The sequence below is a fragment of the Canis aureus genome, chromosome 13, assembly GCF_053574225.1.
Source record: "Canis aureus isolate CA01 chromosome 13, VMU_Caureus_v.1.0, whole genome shotgun sequence".
In the NCBI taxonomy this organism is placed as follows: domain Eukaryota; kingdom Metazoa; phylum Chordata; class Mammalia; order Carnivora; family Canidae; genus Canis; species Canis aureus.
This window is the reverse complement of record NC_135623.1, coordinates 42,582,613-42,599,902: the sequence shown is the minus strand read 5'-3', so window position 1 is coordinate 42,599,902 and position 17,290 is coordinate 42,582,613. Positions and strand designations below refer to the sequence as shown.

General features: G+C 50.1%; 1 protein-coding gene and 1 long non-coding RNA gene across 3 annotated transcripts in view; one reads left to right on the top strand and one right to left on the bottom strand.

Annotated features, from left to right (window-relative positions):
- ELK3 (ETS transcription factor ELK3) overlaps positions 1 to 17,290 on the bottom strand; it is a 64,529-nt gene that overhangs the window by 31,106 nt on the left and 16,133 nt on the right. For both annotated transcript variants that reach the window (XM_077845901.1, XM_077845900.1), the window contains exon 2: positions 4,976 to 5,184. In XM_077845901.1, the coding sequence (XP_077702027.1) occupies positions 4,976 to 5,182 (207 nt within the window). In that variant the 5' untranslated portion in view covers positions 5,183 to 5,184. The remainder of the gene's footprint in view (positions 1 to 4,975; positions 5,185 to 17,290) is intronic.
- On the top strand, positions 3,969 to 14,836 carry LOC144282365 (uncharacterized). Its single transcript, XR_013350782.1, has 3 exons — positions 3,969 to 8,137; positions 9,887 to 13,918; positions 14,141 to 14,836. It is a non-coding gene; the product is annotated as an uncharacterized LOC144282365 (long non-coding RNA).

Sequence of the window (17,290 nt, the reverse complement as noted above, 5' to 3'; positions counted from 1 at the left end):
CAGAGATACAGAGGAGGAGCATCATGCAACAATACAGGCAGAGACTGGAGCAATGCAGGTGGAAGGTGAAGGACGCCAAGGACGGACAACCCCCACCAGAGGCTCAGAGGAGGCCAGGAAGGATCTACCCAGAGTCTCAGAGGGAGCATGGCCCTGCTGACACATCGGGCTCAGACTTCTGGCCTCCACATCTGTGAGATGATGCATTTCTGTTGCTCTAAGCCACACACTTTGTGGTTGTGACAGCCCTCAGTCACTAATACTATACCAGGCAGTGAGATTTTGATTCCAAGTTTAGCATCATCTAATGTCACCTTTCATTATAAAAGTGATTTGTATTTGGGGAGTGTCCACCTCATTATGTTACCCAATGGCTTTCATTTCACATTCGTCAAGTGACTCCTAGGTGCCAGAGCAACAAAAGTGGGTGAACCAGAAGACCACAGTGAAGACGGTTTTGTGTGGCTACATAAACAGGCCACTGCAACGCAATGCAGGGAGCTGCACAGACACAGCTAATAGAAGGGACGAGCACTGCGTGTGTCCTTAACAGGTGCCTGGCACCATGCTGAGCACCCCAAACACATGCTCACATGTAATCCTCACCCACCCCCTGAAGAGGGAAGGTGCTTTTACCATGCTTCCCTTCCCCATGGCGGTGCAGACACTCAGAGGCTGAGGGACCCCGGACTCCAGCCCGGAGAGCACTGAGTGCAAAGCCCTGGCTGGCTGGCTGGCTGCTCAGGGGGTGCAGGGAGGTCTGACACCTGCTCCAAGGTGGGGGCACACAGAGAAGGGTGCCCCTTAGAGGAGCAAGGAAGCATCATTTAAATATGAAAGCACCTTAGTCATTGAGTTTCCAAACGGCCTACATATATTAAGATAGTCAGTTGGGTAAAGAACCTGCAGTCACCCATTCTCCGTCACTGAAACACATGATGGCAAAGCACTCCCAGCAGCTCGTATGTGAGAGGAGCTGTTAAACCCAGCATCTGACTTCACCCCACTTCTGGGTGTCCTTGTGTGGGAAGGTGGTACACAGGTCGCAATTTCCTTCTTCGAAGCTGTCTGAATTTTTCAAATTGGTGATGAGGAAAATATCATCTGAGTCAAGCCTCTGGCTAATACTTCATAGCACCTACTGTATTTTGAGCACTGTTCTCAGAACTGACCATGTGTGAACTCAGCTAACCCCCACCACTGCCCCATGGTGCAGGCTCTACTGTTATACCCATTTTAGGAAGGAAGCCGAGACCAAGAAGGATGGGGCAAAGCACTCACAGTCATGGAGCTGGATTAAAACCCAGAAGTGTAGCCTAGAGTTCATGCTGTTAACCAACTTGCTATGATGATGGATGGGGGCTGGGGGGGGCGGGCAGATTTTTTGAGGAATGATGATTAAAATGTCTCAGCCCCAAGCAGATACAATTAGCCCATACACTATTCTGTTCTGATGCCTTCTACAAAGTACTGCACACATTTTCCATTTTTTTTCCCCTCTGCCCATGTCTAATATTTTGGAATGAGTTAAAAATATAACATACTACAACAACAACAAAAATGATATTCTCACGCTTGTCTACTCTGGCAGGAAAACTTCCTTATCAGGACACACCAAGGACGTGCAGTTTCAGCCAAGAGTGAAGAGATGATGGTAAGCACTGGACAGAAAAGCCAATGGGAGAGAAGAATGAGCTATCCAGGTAGGGAGTCACCACATCTATGCCACATGCGGGCTCTGGATCAGTGTCCTTAGGGGATGGGAGACACGGGAGTTGGACAGATGGACAGGAGGGAGGGTGGAGGAGGGGGCTGAGGAGAACTCTGGAAGGCAGAGAGGGTCACACCAAGAGCCAGGGGGCTGTGAGAACTGCCTATGGAGCAGGATGGGGTGCATCAAGGAGTGTCCACATGGCCAAGAGCTTCACATTCACAGACTCCTCCATCTGCCTCTCAGGTTAGAGACCAAACCATATGAGCTGTCATTTTTATGGGTCAAAATGGTCAGATGTTGGCAGCTTCTTATGGTTCGATGTACACACGCAGTCACAGGGTTACATTGGCACAGTTGAAAGAAGTGTTCGTCACGGGAGCTCCATCAGTGAAGCACCTGACTCTGGATTTCAGCTCAGGTCACAATCTCAGAGTGGCGGGATCAAGCCCCACTTTGGGCTCTGCACTTAGCAGGGAGTCTGCTTAGGATTCCCTCTCTCCCTCTCCCTTGCCCCTCCCCCTGCTTGCATGCTTTCTCTCTTTCTCAAAAATAAGTAAATGCAATCTTAAAAAAAAAATGTTTATCGTGAAATGTAAAATTTACCATAATTTTTGTAGCCTTTGCCATTTTTCTTCCTCCCCTCCTCCCCTCCCACCTTTCCTTCTTCCCCTTCCTAGACTCTCCTTCATCCTCTGCCCCTCTCCCTTCCTCCCTTTGAATTTGAAACTGTATCCAGAGTCTAATGATCAAACTTACTCATCACCTGAGAGTATTTCATAAGGAAGAGTCAAATGCCTGTGTGCACAAGTATCATGTGCACGCCCACGTATATTGTGTACACATGTGTCCCGTGCACACACGCATATATATGGCATATACTCACATGTATACTGTGTACACATGGGTGTACTGTGTGTGCATGCATACTGCATACAGGCTCACATATACTGTGTGCACACACATGCATACTGGCTGCCTGTATGTGTTATGCACACACATATAGTATGTATATGTGCACGTATACTGTATACATGTACATTGTGCACAGGCGTGTGTACACTGCACACATGTAGGGTGTGTGTACGTGGAGTACACACATGCACAGTGTGTCCATGCACACGTGTACTGTGTACATGTGAGTGTACTGTGGACACATGGAAGGACAGACAGGAAGCATCTTCCCCTGGTGGCCCAGCCCGTGCGACCCGCTGGACAGAAGCTGCTCCTGCCCTCACCGTGGGCACCGCTGGCTGCTCAGAGGTCGCATGGCCAAACCCCAAGCTCCGCGCTGGCGGGGAGGAAAGGGCCGAGTGGGCGAGGAGGCCACCTGGCCATGGGGACCCAGGGCGGGGCCAGGCGGGGGTGCAGCACGGCTTCGCGGGTCCCAAGTGCCACCGTGGCGCTGCCCAGTGGCCTACCCGGAACCCAAGTGTTCAGAGAGCAAGGGGCTCGAACAGCCCAGAAGGCAGGGCCTTGGCTAACAGCAGAAACTAGTGGTGGGAGGCTCGAGGACCTCCCTCGGCGTTAGTCGCTGGAGTGACAGGAGTGACAGGTCGGAGGCTAAGATCTAGAAAGTCTGTGTGTCCTGCGGCGGGACGCAGGCGGGCCTCGGGGCTGCAGGTGCGGGCAGCTGGCTCCTCAAAGCCCCTGTCCTCATGCCGCAGGCCCGTCTCATGGGGCCGCTGTGCCACCAGGGGACACGGGCAGTGCCGCCGGGGGCCCGAGGGCATTGCCAGGCTAGAAACATAGGAAGTCTGCCCAAGGGTGAGCAGGTGCGGTCTACACAGCAAGGGGAGCCAGTTGCAGCCCATCTCCCTTCGCGCTGAACATACAGGATCCTCAGGGCCCGCGCCCAGGTCACAGGAAGAGGTCAAACCGAGTCACAGATCCCAGGAGGGCTCCTTATCTTTGACGCCTTGATTTAAAAACAATGACTTTTTTTTTCTTTAGTCTCAAAGCCAGGCTTTTAGGCACCCTGCCAACAGGCAAGAGGACTGTTTTCCTTCAGAGTCCCCCTCCCCCATTCCCATTGTGTAACTTAGAACCTGGAGGGAGAATGCAAGACAATAAACCATCTGCAAGTCTCTCTCACTGCAATTTGAAGAAGTGCTTTTTGCTTCTTCGTAGGACTCTGCATTAAGCCAGGACTAATGAATTGCTACAGTAAAGGAAATTACCTTTAACATTTCAATGACATAATCATATGTAATTACGATCACATAAAGGAACACTTTATAATTAATGATGTCTCCACTTCCTGAAATGTGTAATCCCTCTGTCTTGAATTCCAAAGAGGTTGGCACAAAGGCAGGCACTAAACATAGATTGGGAACTAATATTTAAATCAGCTTTTAATTCACCTTTCAATATGAACAGCAAACCCAGAACAAAAGCTTACTCCTATTGGCGCTCCAGGTCTCTATGTCCAGGAGGCTAGCTACACAGCAACAACAGATCCACACGGAGACGGCCAAAATCACGGGCCCAAAATGATTACCTCTAAATAGCAATGATTTTGCCCTAGCAGGCACGTTAACTGCTTTTCCAGAAAGGCATTAAAACTCACCCCAACTGTCCTTGCTTGGCAACTGTGCCGCGTTACCACTTAACAAAGCACGCGGACTCCTCTTGGTGACTTAAAAAGGAAAAAACACTTTTCTTTTAATTAGGGAAGTTTCCCACAGAGGGACAAACCTCCGGGGTGGCTGCAAGCATCATTCTAAGTACTGGACACATTTCGTCTTCATCACGACCTTCGTCACCATCCCGACGACATGATACTACTGGGATCCCCCCGCCACTTGTAGAGATAAGGACGCCCCGCCGAGGCCCTGCGCTGTTGAGTGACTTGCCCAAGCCGCCTCATTCCCAGGAGACACCTCTGAATGATCTACGAACCAGTTGGGATGCACAGACTTCCTGGATCATAACGTTTGTCCTGCCGCTCCAGCCGCTCCCTCCAGATGAGGGAGCTAAGGATGAGCTTCCCTAACACTAAATTACTGCTGTTAGCCAAGGTCTGCAGCAGTTATAAGGGAACACGTGGAGGGAACAAAATTTGACCCATAGGGACACCCAAAGGGCTTCCAGGAAAAAAAATCCCTACAGCATGGCTTTCCCCTCCACCAGGAAAACCTGCATAAATTGCTTCCGTCTGACGTTCCTACGTTGCTTCACAGTCCACGACTATCTGCTCTGGTCGGGGAGATGTGCAGGTGGCGCCCCCACCCTAGACCAGCTCCCGGAGGGTCGAGGGTTTACCTTGTCATAATAGTATCGAAGGGCTCTGCTCAGCTTATCGTAGTTCATGTTCGTTTTGTTCTTCCGGAGGCCCCACAGTTTGGCCACTTCTTCTGCCTTGAGGAGCTTGAATTCACCATCGTTGGAGGTCCAGCAGATCAGGTGCTCGTGTTTCTGGTCCAGCAGCAACTGCAACAGGAACTGCCACAGTGTGATTGCACTCTCCATACCTGGGGGAAGGAGGCCAGGGCGTCAGCACAGGCGGCGCGGGGACCCCTGCCCCCCCCCCCACTCCGAGCCCAGCAGTCGCTTTCGCCTCCACCCTGCAGGCCCCTCTGCCTCAGGGGCCTTCTGGAGGCATCTTTGTCAACAGCCACGATGCTGAGATACAGGGAAGCCCGTGAGCCCCGGAGTGCCTCCCCACCGCCCCGGGGCACCAGGACACACTTGAGGACCAGCCGCCTCCCAACTCCAGTGCCTGTGCCCACGCATCCCACCAACTCCTTGGCCTTCAACGCTGGAGACCACGCTGGGCGCATCGGGGCAGCGGGGTTCCCTTGGTCAGGGTGACTACGTGAGACCCAGGGAAGGGTCTCTGTCGGGTTGCTCTGTGTCCTCCCAGGACTTTGAAACCACGCATAGCACCCAAAGGTCGCAGGGGCCCAGCTGACAAAGGTTTGTGAACTGAAGGGCCGCCACTGCCACCTGACAAGCCCCTTCGCTTCCCTGGACATTTGTCCTGCTGCAGGTCGAACCCACAGCCACACCTGCTTATATGGGAAAAAGCACTTTTCCCTGCTGTGAGACGTTTAGGAGATACTCTCTTTTCCTTTGCCTCTGGTGTGGGCTTTATAAGTGCTCTTCCTTCTGTCTAAATGCTGTTCCCTAGCCCTGGAGCCTGGCAAACGCCCAGTTTAAGGGAGCCTTCTTAAGAGATTTCTCCCCCTCCCCCAGGCAGTTCCTTATCTTCAGGCATTTGAGGACTTCCACAGCAATGGGTACTGATTCTTTTTTTTTTTCTTAAGATTTTATTTATTTATTCATGAGAGACAGAGAGAGAGAGAGATAGGCAGAGACACAGATGGAGGGAGAAGCAGGCTCCCTGCAGGGAGCCCGATGCAGGACTCAATCCCAGGACCCCGGGATCACGCCCTGAGCTGCAGGCAGATGCTCAACCACTGAGCCACCCAGATGCCCCCAATGGGTACTGATTCTTCTACTACTACTAACACACTTATTTTATCAACAGTCATTAAATTATGGGCGAAGGGGACTAAGGAGGGCACTTAGCATGATCCGCATTGAGTGATGCACACAACTGCTAAATCACTGTACTGTACACCTAAAGCTAATATAACACCACATGTTAACTACAGTGGAACTGATATAAAATTTAAAAAATAAAGATAAATCTTGTCAACTAAGGGGGAAAAAAAGAACATCCATCACATTAGGAAAGAGTAGGCAGTTGGGTTGGTGTCGAAAGCTTCACCTCAGGTCACCCGTCACGGTTGGACACATGACGTGCCCCAGCCTTTACTCGGGGCAGGAGGGGCATGAGATCCCAGCGCTGGGTTGAGGAGGCCGGGGATGACCAGAGGGTAGAAGACTGGCTTCTCTGGCTGGAGCAAGCTTCAGGGGCAAGCTGTGAGCGGGGGTGAGCCAGAGAGAACCAAGGCTCCCCCCCAACGACAACAACAGGACACTCTGGAGGCGAGGTGCAGCGAGCTAGGTGCGGGACTCCCGGACACCTGGGAGCCAGAGTAACTTCCTTGGACGACCCATCTGTACCAATATTTGTGTCAATGCCTCGCCACCTCTCAGGCACTCTTCTTACAAGGGGCAGCTCTAGGACTGACAGGTTGTTTTCCTCCACACGGGAGAGGATGTGAACGCACCCAGCCGTCCGACAAGCATCCACGTACTTTCTCCTCTTCACGTGTTTAGCCAAAAGCACACATTTTTATTATTTCTCTAAGCAACCATGGGCTATTTATTAAAGGAAAGCAGATTAGGAACGTTCTCCAAAAACCCATAAGGCAGTTTATTTATAGCTCTTTCGATCTTCGCCACGACGGCCCTCGGGGCTGTAAGACAGTCCGTCCTTTCGCTGGTAGATGCAAAGGGCCCTGCCCCCCTGAGCCTTGGCGCCCGCGGGGACAGGCCGCGGCTCGCAGGCCCGCTTCTTAATACGAACCACCCTTCCGATTATTTGTGGATGAGCCACAGACTTGCTTCTCGTCATTGGCACTAACAATTGCTAACAGTTGTCTCAAATTTTTTGGTGTTTTTTTGGCCAATGCTTCAGACAGTCAGCTTGAACACATCTTGGAAACTTTAAGCAGATGCTCAGGGGAACCTGCTCCGGAGGACGGAAGGCTGGGGCGCCTGGGTGGCTCAGTGGTTGAGCGTCTGCCTCTGGCTCAGGGCGTGACCCCGGGGTCCTGGGACCAAGCCCCGCATCGCTCTCGCTGCGTGAAGCCTGCTTCTCCCTCTGCCTGTGTGTCTGCCTCTCTCTGTCTCTCATGAGTAAATAAAATCTTTAAAAAAAAAACAAATAAAAAACCCCCACAAAGGACAGAAAGCTGCCAGTGGGTTTGGAGGCCTGGAGGGAAGGGACTGCTGGACAAAGCGGTCAGCCACCTGCACGTGAACCAACTCAAACCGTCATGTTCCACACGGGACGACAGAAACCTATTTGTGTATTTGAATGTGCTTCACACTTCCTGCTTCTACCAACCAGGCCTCCCTGGACCCTCTCGTGCTTCCTGGGATCCCAGTTCATGGCGTTCCAACCCCAAGACTTGGAACCATGTTCTCTGGCCATGACTTCAGAGGATGAGATGCCCTCAGTCTTCCACCCCTTCTCCTGTTCACGTGTCCAGGCAGCAGTGCACAGAGGGGGTGCAGTGCTTTCTTCCCACCCCACGGAAATCTGGGCTTGACCACCTGATTCATTCAGCCAATGCAACGTTCCGTAGAAGCGATAATGGTGCTGATTCTGAGCCAAGGTCTAAGAGGCTCCACATGCTTGCACTTTTCCTCTTGTGCCCCTGTCACCGCTGGGAGGCTGCTGCCCCAAAATGAGACATGTGGAGCCAATGTGAACTCAACCCAAAGCCTGGAGCCCACAGTGTAAGGCAGGCAGCGTCCCTGAAGCCCACCGCAAGAAACATGTGTCTGGTATGCCAACGACTCGCGGGCAGTTTGTGAAGTGGCACCCTTGCAGCAAAAGTTGAATAGGACAATGTCCAATGTATTTGCTTTAAAAAATTCTCTCTTTTGGGGGTTGCCAATATCTTTACACCGTAGGGCTTACATTCACAATCATGAGGCACATCCAGGCATGAAAACACATGTTGCACGACGCAGCATGGGTGGGGAGTGTTGGGTGAGTGGCTGATCAGATCTTTACTTCGAGGGCCACCAGCAGGCCAAGGGACAACCTGGGTGCTATGGCCATGGGCTAAGAGAAAGGTGGCAGGAAAGAAGCAGAGAAGGAAAGACAAGGGAGATGCAAAAGGACAGAGGCACCAATGGTGGTGGTGGGGCCCTGCCTCAGGAGTCCCTCAGATTTCTGGGATAGAGAAACTCAGCCAAAGGAAGGCACAGAGCTGTGAACTGGGAATCACAGAGCTACCCCCTAGCCCCCAGCTGGGTGGACCCTGGAACGTTCCCCTCCTTACCCCTCACGGCTCCCACATCGAAGTGTCACAGTCATGCTACCACTGGGGACCAGAGAATTCCTTAAGAAGTGTGACTGTCACCACTCTGGGGGAGGGGACCACGGGATCAAGCCCCCCTGCCTAAAGCACAGCAAACCCTGTGCTGGGTCCTCATTCTCCCATTCCCCAGCTCTACTGGCCACTCCTTCACCCTCACTGGTCTTCCCGTTTCCACGGTTGTAGAGCACACAAATCTCCACTGTTGTAAATCCCAGCTACACGCTCCCCAGAGGCGAGTCCCAGAGACCTCGCCCTGGGAGTTTACAGTCACACTTACAAACGCGTCACCCCCTTCTGCACCGGGCAGAGCTAATTCTGGGATGCAGCGGGGGGGCCAACGGGGCTGCAGACGCCCCCCCCCCCCACCCCTCAGGCCACAGCCCTCCAGGTGATTAAAATGCATGAGTACATGTGGGCAACGGAGGCCACCAGCTGACGTCACAGCTCTGGTTCTCTCCATTCAAGGGCACTCACTGTGCTTCTTTTAGTTCCAATCTTAATTTATTTTAATTATGATTAAATGCAGTTAATCATCATTTACACAGTTGTTTCCACATACAATTATGCTTCACATTCTATCACCTCTCTGCCTGCTGCAAATCCTCCCCCTCTGGGTCACTGGAAAACATTCTAACATCACGACTGGGAAGTGTGCCCTTCCAACGATGACCAATACCAAACACATTCGCCAATTCCTCCAAATGACTATGTCTATCACCAGGAAAAAGCCTTAAAATGAATTCTTTTCTAAATTCTTTGACACCTAGAATCTTTAATGAAATGTTAGGTGTTAAAGTGCAGGTGCGATGAAGTCCAACTCATCTGGCTACCATTATAAGGAGCATGGGTAATTCAGACACCACGCCGTGGCTCATATTAAGCAAAAAGTTCAAGAAAGTTTTGATACCCGAGATTTACGTTTGACATGCTTTTATGCAAATGGAGACTTGCTTTGAGTTAAAAATAGTTCATCAGCCAAACCTCCTGAGGCCACTTCCCCACAATTCCCTGCTTAAAACACAAAGAACACGTGAAAGAAATTGCTACAAATCTTTTAAAAAGATTCCCCAAATCAAACTTTTAAATAGAAAATGCTTCTCTTTCCCCTTCCCCCCGCCCAGACCTTATTTTGAACGTATACAGTTTTATCCGGTCTTGTAATGCCATTTTTTAATGCAAAAATCATCCTCTGCACTTTTACATTTAGGAGGATCGGTCCCCTTCTGAAGGCATCATCGCTCTTACAAGAAGAGGCGCCCCTCAGCATGAAACACCCTCCATCCCGCCACCTGCGCAGTCTCTCCTGGAGCAAGCCAAGGAGGACAGTCACACCCTGGCCAGACCCACCTCCAGGCCACTCCAGAGAACAAGGCCACCTGCTGGTTGTCCCAGCTCCCCTCCTCCTTTGTCATTTACAGCCCAGATCTCACCACACTGGAGTTTCATTCGATATTTAAAACAGTTTGTCCAATTTGAATAACATCCGTGCTTCCTTTTAAAGGAGTGAGGGGAAAAAAAATAGGTGCCCCGTGTCGACAAACCATTTTCATTGAAATTTTTACAGTGCTCTCCCTTCAACATAAATACAACTGGATATAAACTCCTCAAGGTTTGAAATTCTTATATAATGAAAAAATGAAGTTTGTGAGTTAGATTCCTCTCGTGTCCCATTCAAATTGATGATTTTACACATGACACATCTTGTTGGACGATGTCCGCATCCACGGCGAGGGGGTGGCAATGACTGAGCCATGTAAGCCCTTTTGAGTAAGATGTGTTTACAGCACTAGGCCCTATAAAGATTCCATTCTCTGCCCACTTGTTTCAACTTTTTTTTTTTTTTTGAGTGTCCACTTTATGCCAAGACACCATGGGAGTATTTGGGAGACACCAGTGAAGAGACATGGCCTCTGTCCTCAAGGAGCTCGCGTTCTGGGGGCAGAGGACAGGCCAGAGGCCCCCACCACAGGACTGTCAGGAGCACAGCACTAGGGAGAAACCTAGGGAGCCAGGCAGCAGGGGGAGCCTGGGGAGGGGGTGGGTGAGCACAGGATCAGATCATCAAGGGGTCAGAGATTCCCTGTTAAAACCCCATTTCCTTGGGCAGCCCTGGTGGCCCAGCAGTTTAGCACCACCTTCAGCCCAGGGCGTGATCCTGAAGACCCGGGATCGAGTCCCACATCGGGCTCCCTGCATGGAGCCTGCTTCTCCCTCTGCCTGGATTTCAGCCTCTCTCTCCTCTCTGTGTATTCTCATGAATAAACAAATAAAATCTTTAAAAAAAAATAAAATAATAAAACCCCATTTCCAAAACAGGCAAAGTCATTGCTCTCACACAGACCTCAAAACGAAGACACGGTAAAGATTTTATCTTACCCACTAAGCAAGGAGGGAACGAGGCAGGCCTTCTACACAAATTTCAAAATATCCAAATGACAGAAGCATTTACAGATCGGAAATTCCGCAAGGAGCCCACCTGCGGGCCCAGGGCGCCATGGGAGCCCCGCCCCGGGATTTGCATGTCTACAGACACGGGCTACCTTGTACCCATAATTCACAGAATTGTAAAGCAGCTTGCCTAAAATCAAAAAGTCCAGGGGCTGTGCCCAGCTCATCATTCTCTACAACTCGCAGCAGTGAGAGAGGAGCCCTTCTGTTCTGGAAGGTTACAAGCAGTAAGGGCAGGCCAGGGCCAGCCTCTCTGGGTCCCAAGGCAAGGGCTGGTCCTCTGGCTGTGGGATTTTGGGTAAGTTCATTAGCCTTTCTGTACCCCATACTCCTCAGAAGTCAAATGGGGATGGTGACGATAAAGGACCTCTCTTACAAGGCTGTTGTAAGGATTGTTCGCGTTACTGATAATGCACTGGAACTACACCTGCTACACAGTGGTATTTGAACCTTTACCATTATTTTTTAAGCAACAAGGAAACTTCTTTGTAGAGCATGCTCTGAGGTCATCTGGCTTTCACCTCGCTCAAAGGCATCGTTTATTTTTTTATGTTTTTTATTTTTTAAATATTTTATTTATTTATTCATGAGAGACACAGAGAGTGAGGCAGAGACACAGACAGAGGGAAAAGCAGGCTCCCTTCAGGGAACCCCATGCAGGACTAGATCCTGGGACGCTCAACCATTGAGCCACCAGGTGTCCCTCAAAGGCCTCATTTAGATACTTTAACACCTTGGTTTTTTGTTCATTAGGCAATGACCCCAGTGAAGTCAGTGGAATCCGGGGAGAATTTTCAGCTGTTTGGTGACTGTTTATAAAGTGATTTGAAATAATGCTTATATTTGTTTTTTTAGACTATCATCAAAAATAAAAGGGCACTTTTTTTTTTTTTTTTTTTTTTTTTTGTATTTCTGAGAGAACTCAGATCCCTGGGCATATATTTACTGATTCTAACTTAAGAAACACTGGTTCAAAATGCTTAGCCTGAGGCCTGCAAGCTGCTGTGAGCCCACGGGTGCCCACACCTCCCTTGGGGCCAATTCCGCCCTACGTCTCGTGCTCCTGGAGGGGGTAGGGCAGGGAGCCACGTAGATGAAAGCCATTGGGTCAGAAAAAGAGAAGTGTTCTAAAGCGACGACCCAAGGGACATCTGTGACAACATGCTCACGACTGCACGTGACAGAGCCCACACAGGTACCCTCCCCCAGGCAGGTCAGGGCAACGGATGCAGAGTTGAGGTGGGGAGCGGAGGTGGCCCACGGGGAGAGGGCCTGTCTTCTGGGCCAGACGGGGAGGGACACCGAGGCACACCATTACTTTCCACCCTCATTCTGTGTCTTCAACTTGCCTGTTTTTAAAGAAGGCAGATACCACCCTAGATTGACTCTTAAGTCTGGATGGAGCTGCACAGAGGAGGACGCTACAGGCTGGTCACAGTGAGCCCCCTCATTACCCCGGTGCCCTCCTCCACCTACTTGGCTGCCACCTAGCCACGGGGCATGACTTCAGCATCTCAACCTCCCCTCTCAAGTCCAAGGCACTAGGCACCAATCCCCAGCACACTAGCTCACCTGGGGCATACTTCCTCTGGCCAATGGGGGGGCGGGGGGTCTAATGAACACCTTGCACAAAGAAGTGAAAGCTGCTCCCTCCCCAGGGTTGGGAAGGACCAACACTCACAAGCAAGCAAGAGCAGTAAGATGCAGTAATCATCCTGATGCCAAATCTAGTAGCTCAAACCATAAGCATGATGGGCAGGGCCGAGAAGACCAAAAGGCCACCCAGCTCCTCCCCCATGAAAGCAACTCACACACACATGGGTGTGAATACGGTCATGCCAGGAATCTCTTCAGCATTCATCATGGCCTGCCTCACAGCATTAGTCACTCACTCATTCATCTGTCTTTTCTAATTCTTTTTTTTAATTTATTTTTTTTAATAATGAATTTATTTCTTATTGGTGTTCAATTTGCCAACATACAGAATAACACCCAGTGCTCATCCCGTCAAGTGCCCCCTCAGTGCCCCCCTCAGTGCCCGTCACCCATTCACCCCCACCCCCCGCCCACCTGCCCTTCCACCATCCCTAGTTCGTTTCCCAGGTTAGGAGTCTCTATGTTCTGTCTCCCTTTCTGATATTTCCCACACATTTCTTCTACCTTCCCTTATATTCCCTTTCACTATTATTTATATTCCCCAAATGAATGAGAACATATAATGTTTGTCCTTCTCCAATTGACTCACTTCACTCAGCATAATACCCTCCAGTTCCATCCACGTGGAAGCAAATGGTGGGTATTTGTCGTTTCTAATGGCTGAGTAATATTCCATTGTATACATAGACCACATCTTCTTTATCCATTCATCTTTCGATGGACACCGAGGCTCCTTCTTTTCTAATTCTAAGAACAGTCTTACTTTGTCTTTTCTGCACACAGTGGATACCTTTATTAAGCCCTCACCATACATCAAGGCACTTTCCCTGTATTGTCTCATTTAATTCCAACATCTCTATGAGTTCAATACATTTATCACCTCCACTTTGTAGATGAGAAAATTGAGGACCAGTTGTGGAAGGAAGAGCAGCCCCCACCCCACCCCCCAGCCCCAAACAGTGTACTCAGTGTGCGGTCAACACACCAGTGCTAACTGTTGGTCACCACCCCGCGATAAGAGGAGTACAGAAATTGAGAATAAGTGTATAGAGACTTCTACTGCAACTTGTCATGATCACTATATCCACATACATGATCAGCGTGGGCTCATCTTATTGGCACAAGCTGTTCACTGGTTAGAATCGTGAAGTAGGGATCCCTGGGTGGCGCAGCGGTTTAGCACCTGCCTTTGGACCAGGGCGCGATCCTGGAGACCCGGGATCGAATCCCACGTCGGGCTCCCGGTGCATGGAGCCTGCTTCTCCCTCTGCCTATGTCTCTGCCTCTCTCTCTCTCTCTGTGTGACTATCATAAATAAATTTGAAAAAAAATAAATAAATAAAAAAAAAAAAAAAAGAAAAGAATCGTGAAGTAGGGCCATGCAAAAATGGGTGATATTCAAGGTTTTTCCACCGTAACCCAAAAGTCTACAAAAACCTAGAATTCACTGATTTCATTAAAAGTTTTAACTATGGCTTTATAGGAACAATTGTGGGAACTGGCAACTAACCAAGGAGTGAAGATGGATATTCAGATGCAGCAATACTTGTTTTTAGGTGAAAGTGAAAAAAATTAATACGAGTTTGTGGAAATGGGTTTCAAAAATCTCTTTCCTAGTGCTATCAACACACTTCTGTGAGACTGGCTTCTCTTCAGAGTAATTGAAACAAAACACAGAAATAGTTCATATACATCATCTCCTGCAAGTAGCATTATTGTATCCAACCGAGATTAAATTCATTAGTCAGTGAGAAACAAACTCTCCATTAAAAGTGAAGTGTTGATAAATACAGTGTTTGTTTAAAGTGTGCTTCTAGGCATTTAACACAGGGGATCTCCAGTTCACTTGCAACCGTTTTATTTGGTTAAAAGTACTACATGGCAAAAAGTTACCAGTATTAATAATGATCTTCTATATCAATGGCCTTTGTGTGCACTTTCACGGACTATATCATTTTTTAAAATTATTTTTCTCATTACACTTACTCTAATTGTATTTACTGAAATGTCATTTCACACCCGTAAGAATCTATAATTAAAAATTGGGCTGATATTTTGGTGTCTTTGTTCATTGTTTTTCTTGTACTTCCCAAAATATCAGTCCACGGTGTCTCGGAAATCTTAAAAACCAGTCCTTTTCCACTAATGGCTTGAGAGGTACTGGTCCCAAAGGCTGGCTCAGTGAGTGCCAACCTCTGTTTTGCTTGCTGATGTACCCCCAGCTTAGCTGAGTGACAAGTCACCCCAGACAGCCAAGGAACATTGGTCCCATGAATGAATGAATGAATGAATGAATGAATAAAACTGAGGTTAGCACATGCCACAGCCTGTGCTGAAACTGCTCTGTGATACCGCCTGGGGCATGCACCAGAATTAGGATCAGGCTCCTTGGAGGAGGCTTTCTAGAGGGGTGAGCGTGAGCGCTTGGCCTCCTAACTAAAGGGTGGGTAAGATTTCAAAGGGGCCAGAGGAGACAGGCAGATGTCCCCACAGTAGGCAAGGGAGCTACCCCAAAAGCCAAAGCAAGAATCCAGCTGGGGGGCTGGGGGCGGGAAGGAAATGCACCTGCAGCCGCCCCAGAGGCCCCCTCCGGCACCTGAGCCTGAATATCAGAGGTCACCCAGGAGCAGGGGTCATGCGCTCCCTTAAGCTCCACCAGGCCTCCAGCCGGGCTGACAGAGGACCTAGCTCTACCCCCACCTGCCCGCGGGCCGGGCACCTGGATCCCGCGCCCCAAGGCCAATGCGCAGCCCATCAACAGCGTTAAGCGGGTGTCCAGGACCATCTCTCGGCCGCCTGGGGTCCTGGTGATCTGGGATTTCTGATTTGGAGGGGGTGGCACACAGAGGGTCTCTCCAAACTGCTCAGGCCGCAAGCCCCACAAAACCCAGACGCGCCCCGGGCCGCCCCGGGCCGGGCCTTCCCGCGCTCCCGCAGCGGCCTGGGCGCCTCTCCTGGGGAGCGGGCAACCCTCCCGTCCGCCACGCGGTGGCGCCAGACCTCGAGCCGCGGCCGCGCACTCGGGCCGCAGCGGGCTGCTCGCTGCCCCTCGGAGAAGGCGGGAGCGGGGAGGGCCGCGGTGGTTCTGCTGCTGGCAGCGCGACCCTTCCCTCCGCGGGGTCCCGGCTAGGGCGGGACTCGCAGGGGACGGAAGTACTTGATTTTTTGCCTAAAGCTTAGCGATGGTGGGAACCAAAGGAAGTGGCCAACTTCAAAAACCCATTCTAGCCAGACATTAGGGGGCCCCCCCGGAAAGGAGAAAAGGACCCAGGTAAGAGGCAAAGCAGGTGCTCGGGGAGGGGGTCGCTTGGACGCTAGAGACAAGGGGATGGCTGTTAACACCCTGGTGACCATGGGAGTTCTCTCCTTCTCCCCTGCTCCTGATAGAGCAGCACCTACTAGGCCTCTATACCCCATTATGTTACCAGTGCCCGAGACAAAGGGCAGAAGCCACTTCATTATAGAAAACCAAACCTGACTACTTAAGTCTAGGAATTGGAAAACAACAACTTGGGTTCTTTGAGACCAGCAGTAACTCTGCACAGAATACCTTTAAGGCATTAAGTGAACAAGGAGAACCTTGAAGTCTTACTATTTTTATGAGGTGGAATAAAGATTAAGTTTACTTAAAAAAATTTTTTTTAAAGATCTTATTTATTTATTCATGAGAGACACACAGACAGAGGCAGAGGGAGAAGCAGACCCCCTGCGGGGAGCTGATGAGGGACCCACTGAACCACCCAGGCGTCCCTAAATTTATTTCCAAAAGACATTTTAGTTATCATCAACTGCCACATGTAAGAAAAAAAAAAAGCCAATCTGTGAGGCCAAGTCCCTCAAAGTGCTTTTTACTTATTAACAATGGTTTGTATTTGCATTTACTCTGCGAGTATCTACAGATTGTCCATGTTTAAGGGCAGGGTGACAGGCAGCGGGAAAGCAGCCGTTGCTCAGTCTACTTAGTTACTCTTTATAAGTGGGCGATGTTCTTCTGCAAGTACAGCTTTACAAATAACTCTTCCATCTGAGCAAAGACATTGGGGGTCGGGGGGCACCGTAAAAGAGACCTATGAAACCTTGTTGTCTCCGGGTAAACTAGAGGCAACTCGATTGGTTCATCGGTGACTTTTCCACGGGTGAATCTGCTTTGGAAAAGTAAACGGATGGCTACATTCCCTCTGTCTGGGATAGCATGTTTGAGCCACTCTGCTTCATCCCACATCTATAAGCCCTTTCCCACCCCACCCCACCCCACCATTATACAGCCCTGCCCCATCACACCCCACATTTTCAGACAGACCTGCATTGAAATGGAAAGGGGCCTATTATCCCTCTAGGCTGCCTCCCTCCCGGCACCTCTGTGCCCCCTAAATTGGCAACGTCCCCAAATTTCCTACTGGTCCTGGTACAGAGTTTGTTCTCTTGGGGCCTGACAAGGAAACCATAACCAATCAATCCAGAGGGTTAATAAACAATTGTTTGGCCCAGGAGCACACACTTATTTCTC